Source organism: Vulpes vulpes, chromosome 12 (genome assembly GCF_048418805.1).
Source record: "Vulpes vulpes isolate BD-2025 chromosome 12, VulVul3, whole genome shotgun sequence".
NCBI classification, from domain to species: Eukaryota; Metazoa; Chordata; class Mammalia; order Carnivora; family Canidae; genus Vulpes; species Vulpes vulpes.
In genome coordinates this window covers 142,498,642-142,511,289 of record NC_132791.1, presented here as the reverse complement: position 1 = coordinate 142,511,289, position 12,648 = coordinate 142,498,642, and the positions used below count along the sequence as shown (strand labels likewise).

General features: G+C 43.1%; 1 protein-coding gene across 4 annotated transcripts in view; it reads left to right on the top strand.

The window, feature by feature from the left end:
• The window catches only part of PRPSAP2 (phosphoribosyl pyrophosphate synthetase associated protein 2), a 49,614-nt gene extending 37,176 nt beyond the window's left edge, over positions 1-12,438 (top strand). For all 4 annotated transcript variants that reach the window (XM_072730516.1, XM_026005606.2, XM_026005607.2 and 1 more), the window contains 3 exons: positions 4,450-4,520; positions 8,121-8,267; positions 11,697-12,438. In XM_072730516.1, the coding sequence (XP_072586617.1) occupies positions 4,450-4,520; positions 8,121-8,267; positions 11,697-11,855 (377 nt within the window). In that variant the 3' untranslated portion in view covers positions 11,856-12,438. The remainder of the gene's footprint in view (positions 1-4,449; positions 4,521-8,120; positions 8,268-11,696) is intronic.
• The last annotated feature ends 210 nt before the right edge of the window (positions 12,439-12,648 follow it).

The window sequence follows — 12,648 nt, the reverse complement described above, 5'->3', positions numbered from 1 at the left end:
GTGTGAAATCCAGAGACACAGCACTTTCATCTTTTGGTCAGCCTCTTTTCATGTTTTCCTTCCTTGGGTTATGGGGCTGTAGTGCATATGGTACAGAATGCATATGTTGCTCCATAGCACACCTTCTCCCAGGTGATTGGAAACTTGTAGAAAGAGCATTTTTAACGGCTGTTGAATATCCCATCGTGGGATGTGACTTTTTTTTTTTTAAGATTTTATTTATTCATGAAAGACAGAGAAAGGGGCAGAGACACAGGCAGAGGGAGAAGCAGACTCCATGCAGGGAGCCCAATGTGGGACTCGATCCTGGGTCTCCAGGTTCATGCCTTGGGCCGAAGGCAGGCGCTAAACCGCTGAGCCATCCAGGGATCCCTATGGATGTGACTTAAACCTAAGCCCAACGAGGGTCTAGCAGGTATTTGTTTTTGCCTGTTTTTTTTCTTTTTTTAAGATTTTATTTTAGAGAGAGTGGGGATAAGAGGGAGGAGCAGAAGAGGAGGGAGAGAATCTCCAGCAGACTCTGTGTTGAGCACAGAGCCCCACACAGGGCTTGATCTTAGAATCCTGAGATCATGACCTGAGCTGAAACCAAGAATTGCATGCTCACTCAACTGAGCCATCCAAGCACCCCAATGTTTTCGCCTGTTCTTTGTCTTTATATATAATGTTGCAGTGCACCTATGTGGGTAAACACTTTGTCTATACCTGGGCTTATTCATGATAGGATTCTAAGAGTGAGACTTAGGAGTCCAGAGGTAAGCCTGTTCATATGGCTTTTTGTCAGGTTGATTCCCTAAAGGCTACATACACCACGTTGTATCTTTTGCCAGTGTTGGTCAGGTGCCTGGGAAAGCCAAGTGTGGAAAATTTTAAAAAACGACTTCAGTTTTGGGATTTACCTTGCTTTGTTTGGTTTTACATTTCTGCCGTCCCCACTCCCCCGCCCCTGCCACCTAGGATCACATTGCATTCTCTTGTCCTGTCTTTAGCCTCTTTTAATCCACAGCATTGGTTATCCGCTGCGGGGAGAGGGTGGCATGGAGTTTGTCCCTTGAGCACAGTTGGAGGTGTCTGCATACATTTTTGGTGGTTGAAATTGAGGGGCCTGTTACTGTCACCTAGTGGGAAGAGGCCAATGATGCTATAAACATCCCATAACACATAGGACAGCTCCCACCGCAAAGCATTATCTGACCCAAAATGTCAGTGGTGCCCAGGTTGAGAATCCCTGATCTAAAGCACTCCTACTTTTTTTCTTTAGTGACACTGATCTATCTTTAAAAATTGGACACAACACAGAATCAGCTGTTTTAAAGGCATTGAGTACATGTGCGGTGCTGTACAACCACCGTATCTTCCTAGTTTCAAACATTTCATCACCCCAGAGAAACACCCTTACCTATTAAATTATCACTCCCCACGGCCCCTCCCCCCACTAATTTACTTTCTGTTCCTATGAATTTGCCTGTTCTAGACATTTCATATAAATGGAATCCTACAATCTGTGACCTTTTCTGTCTAGTTTCTTTCACTGAGTATGATGTCTTTGCTGTTCATTCATGTCTTTGTATGGACCAGGACTCCATTCCTTTTGATGGCTGAATAATACTCCATTGTGTATGGATATGCCACGGTGTGTTTATCCCTTCATGCACTGATGGACACTGGAGATGCTTCTACCTTTGGCTATAAGGCTGTTATGTTCATGTGCAAGTTTCTTCCAGACATAGGATTTCATTTCTCCAGGGTCTATCCCCTAGGATTACAATTGCTGGATCATATGGCAATTTATGTTTAACTTTTTGAGGAGCTACTGAACTGTTTCCCACAGCAGGTGTACCATTTTACATTCCTGCCAGCAAAGGTTAAAGGTTTTGATTTCTCCATATCCTTACCAGCATTTATTTTCTGATTTTTTGAGTATCATCTTCCTACTGGGTTGAAGTGCTGCATCATTGTAGTTTTGACCTGAGTTTCCCTAATGGCTAATGATGTATTTTTTCATAGGCTTGTCCATTTGTGTGTCTTCTTTGGAGAACGTCTGTTGAAATTTTTTGCTTATTTTTAAATTGGGTTGTTTGTCCTTTTATTGTTGAGTTGTAAGAGTTCTTTGTGTATTCTAGACACTTGACTCTATAGAAAATACATATATTTTCTCTCATTGTGTAAGTCATCTTCACTTTCTTGATAGTGTCCTTTGATGCACAGAAGGTTTTATTTTTTTATTTATTTTATTTTTTTATTATTTATTTATGATAGTCATACAGAGAGATTGAGAGAGAGAGAGGCAGAGACATAGGCAGAGGGAGAAGCAGGCTCCATGCACCGGGAGCCCGATGTGGGATTCGATCCCGGGTCTCCAGGATCACGCCCTGGGCCAAAGGCAGGCGCCAAACCGCTGCGCCACCCAGGGATCCCAGAAGGTTTTAATTTTGATGAAATCCATCCAGTTTTTAGTTTATTGCTTATCTTTTGGTGTCATAGCTAGAATCCTTTGCCAAATCCAAGGTCATGAAGATTTATTCTCATGTTTTCTATCTAGTGTTTTATACCTTTAGCTCTTATTTTTTAGATCTTTGATACATTTCAAGTTCATTTTTTGATATAGTGTGAGGTAAGAGTACAGCTTCATTCTTTCATGTGTGGATATCGAGTTTTCCCAGCACCGCTTGTTGAAAAGTCTGTTCTTTATTTATGAGTGGCCTTGACATCCTTGTCAGAAATCAATTCTAAGTGTTGTCCTTCAGTGGTTGAATGGATAAAAAAAAATGGATGAAAAAAACTATTATTCAGTCATAAAAAGGAAATACTGCCATTTATGGCAACATGGATGCACTTTGAGGATATTGTGCTTAGTGAAATAAGTCAGGCAGAGAAAGACAAATACTGTGTGATGGCACTTATATGTGGAATCTAAAGAAAAAGTCGAACTCAGAAACAGAAAATAGAATGGTAGTTGCCAGGGCCTGGGGGTGGCAGAGGAAATGAGATGTTGGTCAAAGGGAACAAACTTCCAGTTGTAAGATGAACAACTTCTGGTGATCTACTAGTATGGTGACTATAATTAATGCTGTATTACGTACTTGAAAGTTACTAAGGGAGTAGATATTAAAGATTCTTGTCACATACAAAAAAAAATCGTAATCATGTAAAGGTAATGGTCATGTTAACTAATCATACTATGCTAATCATTTTGCAGTATGTACATGTTTCAAATCATTGTTTTACACCTTAAATTTACACAATGTTGTATGTCAGTGACAACTCAAAAAAAGCTGGCGGAAAATCAATTGACTATGGATGTTTGGGTTTATTTGTGGACACTCATTTCTGTTCCATTGATCTGTGTATCTCCACTGTATGCTGCTACCACATTTGAGTCATACAGCTTTGTAATAAGTTCTCAAATAGGGAAATGTGAGTTCTGCACCTTTTTTTTTCTTTTTTAAGATTTTATTTATTCACGAGAGACAGAGTGAGAGAGAAAGAGAGAGAGAGAGAGAGAGAGAAAGAGGTAGAGACACAGGCAGAGGGTGAAGCAGGCTCCATGCAGGGAGCCCGACGTGGGACTCGATCCTGGGTCTCCAGGATCAAGCCCTGGGCTGAAGGCAGTGCTAAACCGCTGAGCCACCCATGCTGCCCAAGTTCTGTACCTTTATTCTTTCTTTTTTAGGATTGTTCTGGCTATTCGGGGTCCCTTATATTTCCATATTTTAGGATTTTAGGATCAGGTCATTTCTTCCAGAAAAGCAGTTGGAATTCTGATAAAGATTGTATTGAATCTCTAGCTTACTCTGGGAGCACATTCCCATCTATACAGTATAAATGCTGTGATCCATGAACATGGGGTGTCTTTCCATTTGTGTTTTTAGTTTCTTTCAGCTGTGTTTTGTAAGTTTGAGCGTACACGTCTTTCACTTAATTGGTTACATTTATTTTTAGGTATTTTAGCCTTTTCAGTACTTTTACAAGTGGAATTTTCTTCATTTGTTCTTCAGATTGCTTGTTGCTGGTGTATAGAAACAGCTGATTTTTGTGTGTTACCTTGCAACTTTGGTGAATTAGTGTATTAGCTTTGGTAGTTCTATGTGGATTCTTTGGTATTTTTTATATGTAGAATCATGTCATTTGCTAATAAAGATAGTTTACTTCCTTCTGTCCAATTTGGATATGTTTTATTTTTTTTCTTGCCTAATTGCCCTGGCTAGCACATCCAGTACCTCAAGTAGCAATGGTGAGAGTAGGCATCCTTGTCTTGATCCAAGTCTTAGGGGAAAGTTTTCAGTCTTTCATTAAATATGAAGTCAGCTGTGAGTTTTCCATGGTTGCCCTCTTGCAGGTTGCAGAGGTTCCCATCTGTTTCGAGTTTTTTGGAACTTTTTGTCATGAGACATTCCCTTTCTAAAGGCTCTAATCTAGAAACGTGTGTGTGTCTTTTATTCTGACCAGTGCTGATTCCCAAAGAGAAGCCTCCAATCACAGTTGTAGGCGACGTGGGAGGAAGGATCGCCATCATTGTGGTAGGTAGACCTTTTATTATTATTCATTGTATTTGCCATTGTTATTCTCTTGTGTTATTTGTGAATTGTGTGGGGATAGCAGTGTGGCCAGGTAAATCTCATTTAAGTTGATACCTTGTGCTAAATGTTTATTTTGGTCCCAAAACTGAAAATTGTTACCATTAGTTTATTAAGAAATGTTAACTAACTGCTTAGTTAACTAAATATTATGCAGCTGTTTGTCATAACATAGAAAATTGTTTTATGATGGATAGAAGGTACAAAATTGATGAAAACTGTTTAAAACGCACATCCTCTTGCACTTCACAAAACCAGTGTACCGTAGGAGTACGTTTAATGCTTGTATAGTTAGAGGAAGGATAAAATGAACACGTGGGTACCCTGCTGCTTGGAAACAGAATGTTGTCCTGTCTCCTTGAAGCAGCCTCGGCTTCTTCCTGGTGTCTCTTCTCTCTCCTCCACTCAGAGGTTGTCAGCAGCCTGAAAGTCATCGTTCATGCCCTTACTAGCTGTGACAGTCTGCCATGAGTACATGTACCCCAAACACTAGGTGGTTCTGTCTTGCATGTTTTTGATGTTTGTATAATGATGTCTTTGTGTACTTTGTGACTTTTGTTCAATGCTGTTTTGAGATTTCTCCATGTAGTAACATGGTTGTACATTATTTTTCCTTATTGCTGTGCTCTGTTCCATGGAACAGCCATGATACAACGTACTGTTCTCCAGGCATTGAACATATAGTTTCTCTATTTCCAAATAATACTGCTCTGAATAATCTTTTATTTTATTATTTTGTAAAGATTTTATTTATTTTTGTGAGAGAGAAATGTATGTGCACATGAATAGAGAGAGGGGGAAGTAGACTCCCTGCTGAGTAGGACACCTGACCTGGGGTTCCATTCCAGGACCCTGAGATCATAAGCTAAGCCAAAGGCAGATGTTTAACTGACTGAGCCACCCAGGTGCCCTGCTCTGAACAATCTTGCGCCTATTTTCTGGTGCATATATGTAAGATTTTCTTGGTGCCTGGGAGTGTGGTCATTACGTCTGAAGGCACACACATTTCTAGCTTTACTGGCTGGTGCCAAACTGTTCTCAAAGTGGCCACACTAGTTAACCAAGACTCCATAGTGGGGGCCCCACGTGCTCCCCCATGCTTGTAATTTTGTTTATGAATTTCTGAATTATAAAGTTTTTTCTGAATTATGGAATCTCTGATATCACCCTTTTAATAAATACTCATTAATTTATTCCTCAGTTAACAAAATCTGTAGTAACAAGATGCTGTGAATTCAGTAATGCTTTTGCTCCCTTTCTAACTGCATTAAAAAAAAAAAACAACAATCTGGGGATTCCTGGGTGGCTCAGCGGTTCGGCACCTGCCTTTGGCTCAGGGCGTGATCCTGGAGTCCTGGGATCGAGTCCCGCATTGGGCTCCCGGCATGGAGCCTGCTTCTCCCTCTGCCTGTGTCTCTGCCTCTCTCTCTCTCTCTCTATCTCTCTGTGTGTGTCTATCATAAATAAATAAATCTTTAAAAAAAACAATCTTTTAATTTGGAAATAATTATTGATTGGTGGGAAGTAGCCTCCCCCCCCAAGTTATATAGGGAAGTCTCTTGTTCTCTTTATCCAAGCTTCCTCCTTGCTGAACTGTGATGCAGTAACATAATCTGGAAATTCAGATCACTACAACCCACACAGCTGCTTCCGATAGCACCAGTGTGACCTGTGTGCATATAGACGTGTGCAGTCTTATCACACATGGAGCTTTCTATAACCACCACCGCGGTCAGCTACTCCATCACCACAGAGCTCCTTCATGCTACTCCTTTATCGTCACACCCCTCTCCTGTGCCCCTGACCCCTAACTTGTGGCAGTGACTCATCCGTCCTCTGTATAATAGTTACTTCAAGAAAGTCATATAAGTGAAGTAAACAGTCAGGCAGCCTTTAAGATTGATATTTTTCACTTAGCGTGCTTCTTTGGAGAGCCACTCAAGTTCTGAGGTATGTTAAATGCATACTTTCAGGCTGAGCAGTTTTCCGTGCCGGTTAGTAGCACAATTGAACCACTTACCCATTAACATGTGGATTGTTGCCATTTTTCTGCTATTAGAAATAAAATTGCCATGAACATTTGTATATGAGTTTTTGTGTGAACTGAGTTCTACTTGTGGGATAGATGTTTGAAAGTACAATTGGTGGGTTGCATTGTGATTGCAAATATAGGATTTTTTTTTTTAAGGCAGAAATGCTGTGATTTATTTATTTATTCATTTATTTGATTTTTTAAAAAATTTGAGAGAGAGTGCACAAGTTGGAGCAGGGGGAAAGGCAGAGGGAGAAGGAGAAGCAGGCTCCCTGCTGAGCAGGGAGCCCAACATGGGGCTTGATCCCAGGACCCCCCGAGATCATGACCTGAGATGAAGGCAGGTGTTTAACCGACTGAGCCACCTGGGCACCCCAGTTTAACTCCGTTCTGATGGTTTCTACCAGAGCTAGCGTCAGAGCCCCATGGGTGAAGGGTCAGCCCCACAAATCTGCCCCCACCCTACTTCAGATGCTGTTTGCAAGTATTGCAAGTACAGCCCTGGGTTGCCCAAGCTTCTGTACAATCTGGCCACAAATTAGAGGCTCCTGTGACCCCTTATCAAATTGGATTAATTTGCTAAAGTGGCTCACAGAACTCAGGGAAACATTAATATTGGCCAGTTTATTAAAGGATGTCATAAAGGATACCGATGAAGGGATACATAGGGTAAGACCTGGGAGGGTCCAGAGCACAGAGCCCTGTGGAGTTGGGAGTACTTCACCCTCCTAGTGTGTGGGTGTACTCACCAATCTGGAAGCTCTCCAAACCCTACACTTTTGAGATTGTTATGGAGGTTTCATCACGTAGGCACGATGGATTAACTCCATTTCCAGCCCCTCTCCACTCTCTGGAGAATGGACGGCTGGGAATCCCAGGCTTCTCATGGCATGGTTTCTCTGGTGACCAGCCCCCATTCAGGAGCCTGCTGAGGTTCACCTCTTTAGAATAGAAGATGCTTCTGGTGCTCTCATCACTTAGGAATTTCCAAGGGTTTTTGGAACTCTGTGCCAGAAACTGGGGGCAGAGACCCCTCTATATATTTTCTACCCCATCACACTGGGAGCCTGTGGTGCATAGGTAGGAAACCATGGACTGCGTATTTTGTTAAAACACTATTACTGTCTTTCCCATTATAAAAACATACATAGAAAGCATACTTCCCTTGTGCCCAGTGGAGAAAATATGGAAAATAAGAAAAACCAACAGGAAAGGAAGAAAGGGCTAGCTAGAGTGAAGCACCTCCAGTTTTATTCTGCATTTCAAAAAAACAAAAACCCTTCAGCAAACATTGCTAGAGCCCCTGCAAGCTGAGGGCGCAGTTCCCGACCCACTAGGGATGATGTGGAGCCTCGGGTGTGGCCCAGGAGTGTACAGGGAATGCAGTGGGGGCACGGCGGCCAGTTCACCATGCCACCCAGACATGTCCACACCCTTTCTTTTTCCTGATTGTGTAAACCCACCTTTGCGCCCATGTTCACATACCCTATGCTCCCTCTGTGACTTGACAGGATGACATAATCGATGATGTGGACAGCTTCCTCGCTGCAGCTGAGACCCTGAAGGAAAGGGGCGCGTATAAGATCTTTGTGATGGCCACTCACGGCTTGTTGTCCTCAGATGCTCCCCGGCTGATTGAAGAATCTGCCATCGACGAGGTAACTGCCAGCACTCTGGGCAGCATGCCCTGGCACCTGTGTACCTCCGGGTCCTGGTTATAGAGAGTTGGTGACGAGGGTGTTATTCTCTGGTTAAGAATGGATTCACAATGTGGGTTGTGTTTGCATTTCATGGATCCAAAGCCTTGCTCTTCTGCCCACAGTAGTAGTTAATAAGTTTACTGACTCATAAGTGGAGCATGCAGTGTGTGGTGCTGTGCACAGTCCCCCTACTCCGTCCCCTGAACTCCCATCACAGCCCTGCATGGTCCCTGTCGGTATCCCTGTTATAGAGACAAGCCATGCATCGGAAAGGTTAAGTAACTTCTTAAGGTCACACAGTTAGTAGGCTGAGCATTTATGATCAGACCTTAACTTGCATGCTGCCAAAGCCCAGCTGTCTTGCTGGTATGGACACCTGTGGTATGAAATTGGGGGAGGAAGGCAAACAGGGCTGTTGTCCCAGGCTACCTGTGGCTCCTATAAGGCTGAAGCGAGGCTGTCATGGCTTACTGCCCCTGCTTTGTTCACCACCCCCCCCCCCCCCCCGAGGTCCCCTGGCTTGTCTCCTTGTCTGCTTTCACTGCATAAATTGCATTTTTATTCTTTTAAGAAATGGAGGTGTTTTGCCCTGTAGATTCCTGGGAAATGAATCTTACATTGGTCAAACTCCTTTTACTTGTCTGAATCCCACACTTTTACTCTTTGGCAGTACACCTTCCTGAGCCTGGCTCTGTGTTGATGGGTTCTAGGTGCCTCTGCACAGTTAGAGGCCAGGCTGGTGTGGCTTGGATCAGATCCAGCCTCCTTACTCAGCTGGACAGACACCCTAGGGCTCAAGAATACATGAAAGGACAAATCCAACACGGACTTCACATATTACATAGACTGAGAAGACTTCAGGCCTCTGGCAGGCCTCAGCTGCCACGGTCCAACCACGTGGTTCCCACGGGTGCTGCATGTGGCACATTTGAAAGAGCAAGCCAGAGGAGTGTGGGGGCCAGGCCTCCTAGAGCAGACCAGACTTTGGAGAGGAGGCATAAAAGCAGCAGAAGTGGACACAAGTACACCTGAGTCAGGTGCAGGAGTCTTGAGGGAGAGGCTGCCTCTGCTGATGGGCGCCCTTGTGTCCTGAGAGGGGTCTTTGGCACCCATGCCCGGTACGGGGGAGTCAGGCCAGTAGCTAGTGGCTCAGTCAGGTTCCGAGGTTAGGAACGGGGTGGGAAGTTCAGGTTTTTCGTGTAAACTTCCAGACAAAGCATGGTCGTACAGTAGATTATAAACAGTGCAAGATTGATGACGGAATCCATAAGTCAGGAGCTGGAGAGAGAGGCTGCCATCCTCATCTTTTGGAGCAGGAGCCAGTAGACCCTGCTTGGGGTTGATAAACCAAGATTTGAGGTGGTTTTCTTTGTTTTAGTTAAAAGAGTTGAATGAAATGTCCAGAGTAGGCATCCCTAGAGACAGTAGATTAGTGGTCACCAGGCCTTTGGGAAATGGTGAGGTGAGGACTGACAGCGAGGGCGTGCAGGGTTTGTTTCTGGGAGACATAAGAAACCCAACTGTGAGTGTCGCGAAAACCAGTGAATGTACACTTCACAGGGCTGATGGGATGGTACATGAATTATCTCAGTAAAACTGGTACTGGCGAAAAGTGGTTCAAATAAATTTGGAGGATCTATTCCCCAGTGAGGGTGGTAACTGGTGAGGGGCTGAGGCCCACAAAGGAGCACCATGCAGGGTGTGCAGGCACAGCAGCACTACTGTGTGAGAGGTGCAGACTGGTCTGTGTTTGGTTCCAGTGATGGTACTTTTATGACTCCTTGTGTTTCCATTTTTTGCCTCAGTTGCCAGGAATATCAGATTCAAAATGAGGAGTCAGCAAGAATCAGATGAGGTAGCTTTTCATGCCCTTGGTGCTGGTTCTGAATTATCCCTGACTGTCCGTCTCTATTTCAACAATCTCATTGTGTGTGTGCATCTTTATTATGAGCGGTCTTGAGGCTTATTTCAGAAATAGGGAGTATAGATTATAAATATAATTTAAAAATCATCCTATCTCCTGTTTTTTTTAAAGAAGGCTGAGGGTTATTTTTTTTTTCCATTTGTAGCTGTTGAAAAAAGTGCTTGTCTTTGATTTTTATCAAATCTTAATTTTAAGAAAAACAACTTTATTGAGATACAATTTACATATCATGCAGTTCACCTATTTAAAATATATTTGCTGGTTTTTAGTGTAGTCACAAAATTGTGCAGCCCCCATTCTCATCTGCCCAGAAAGAAGCCCCAATTCTCATTAGCAGCCACCCCTCATATTTCTTCTCTATCTACTCAGCTTTAGGCATCTACTAACCTTCTTCCTGTCTCTATAGATTTACCGAATCTGGGCATTTTTTTTTTAAGATTTTTAGTTATTTGAGAGCGAGAACATTAGCATGAGGAGGAGCAGAGAGAGCAGGATTGACAGAAACAGACTCCCCGCTGAGCACAGAGCCCAATGTCAAGCTTAATCCTAGGACCCTGAGATCATGACCTGAGCCAAAGGCAGACACTTTTCTGATGGAGCCACCCAGGTGCCCCTGGGCAATTCATATAAATGAAATCACATGATGTTGTGACCTTTCGGGTCTGGCTTCTTTCACTTAGTGTGTGGTTTGCAAGTTAATCCGTGCCAGAGCAGGGTATCAGTACACTTCATTCCTGTTTGTTGAGTATTTCATCCAGTGGAGATACCACATTTTGTCTTTTCATTCATAAGGTTATGGAGATTTGAGTGGTTTCCACGTTTTGACTCTTGTAAATAATGGTGTCATAAACATTTACGTACAAGTTTCGGAACAGAGATGTGTTTTCGTTTCTCTTGGGTCCTATGGCAATTCTGTCTAATCTTTTGAGGAACTTCCAGACTGCTCCCCAAAGTAACCAAACCATGTTACACCCCCACCAGCAGCGTATGAGGGTTCCAGTTTCCCCACATCCTTACCAGTAGTTCTGACTCTCTGTCTTTTTTGCCTGTAGTTGGCTTTGTGGGTCTCAGGATATCAGAACTTGACCTAAGAGACACAAGTATGGGGACACCTGGGTGGTGTAGTCGGTTAAGCATCTGGCTCTTGCTTTCAGCTTGGGTCCTGAGGTCGAGCCCAAATCGGGCTCCACAGTCAGCAGAGTCTGCTTAAGACTCTTTCCCCCCTCCCCCTGCCTCTTCCCTCTGTGCGCACACTCTCTCTTTCTCTCTCAGATAAAGTAAATCTTTAAAAAAGAAACACAGGTAGTGTTCACATTGATTGAAAACATCGTTGAAGGGATGATAGTAGACTTGTCCTGCCAGGTAGAACTGCAGAGATTTGAGAACATGTGGGATTTTCAGATCCAGCCAGGGAGCTTCCTGCTTTCCTGATGCTCTTGGTGTTTTTTCTTCTTGACTTGCAGGTGGTGGTTACCAATACGATTCCACATGAAATCCAGAAGCTCCAGTGCCCCAAAATTAAAACCGTGGATATTAGCATGATCCTTTCAGAAGCCATCCGTCGGATTCACAATGGGGAGTCCATGTCCTACCTCTTCAGAAACATAGGTTTAGATGACTGAACAGCTTTCTTTTCTTAAAACTCCTGAGGGCCAAACTGGAAGCAGAGAGTACTGTGAGGGGTCACGCCTGACGTGATGTACTTCCCAGGGGCCGTTTGTGCTTTGTTCCTTCCTTTTTGTTAATTCCTACAAAGATAGACCAACTTTTTATGTCGGTTTAAGTGTTTGTGAGTTTTGGGGGCGATTTTTATAAAAGAAAAACTATATTCTCTTCCTAAATGAATTAACAACCTGGTTTGTAGTTTATTTCACCAATAACCTGGAATAACATTTTTAAGCTCACAGACCCTGCCTTTTTCCAAACTTGATGGCGCCCAAGTGCTTAAAAAGTTAATGAAATCAAGTGGTCTATACTGTGTAATACCTATGATTGAAAAGCCAAAAAAGATTATAGTGTTGAATCCCAGCAAATGATGTTTTTAGAAATGCTTTTATAGACAAGCATATGTGAATGATTATTACACAACCATTATTTATTTTCTGCAACAAAAGAAGGAATAAAAACTTACGTTGTGTGTGTTTTTTTTAAACTTTGTGTTTTGGCAATCGTTTTATAACTAAAATAAAATGAAAGCTGAATATACGTGGCTGTGGATGTTGAAATGTTCGTCTGCTTGTTGAGTCTTCTCCTCTGCAGCTTGTCATGGTGACTCAGTAGCCTCTCAGGAACGTAACGTTTCCTGTTCTGTTTGTCCAGGACCTGCACATTTCTGATGCACAATCACTTGGCTGTGGCAGGAGAGGAATTCGAGTCCCAGGCCGTGAGCCACGGGGGGCAGGTCAGCGAGTTGGC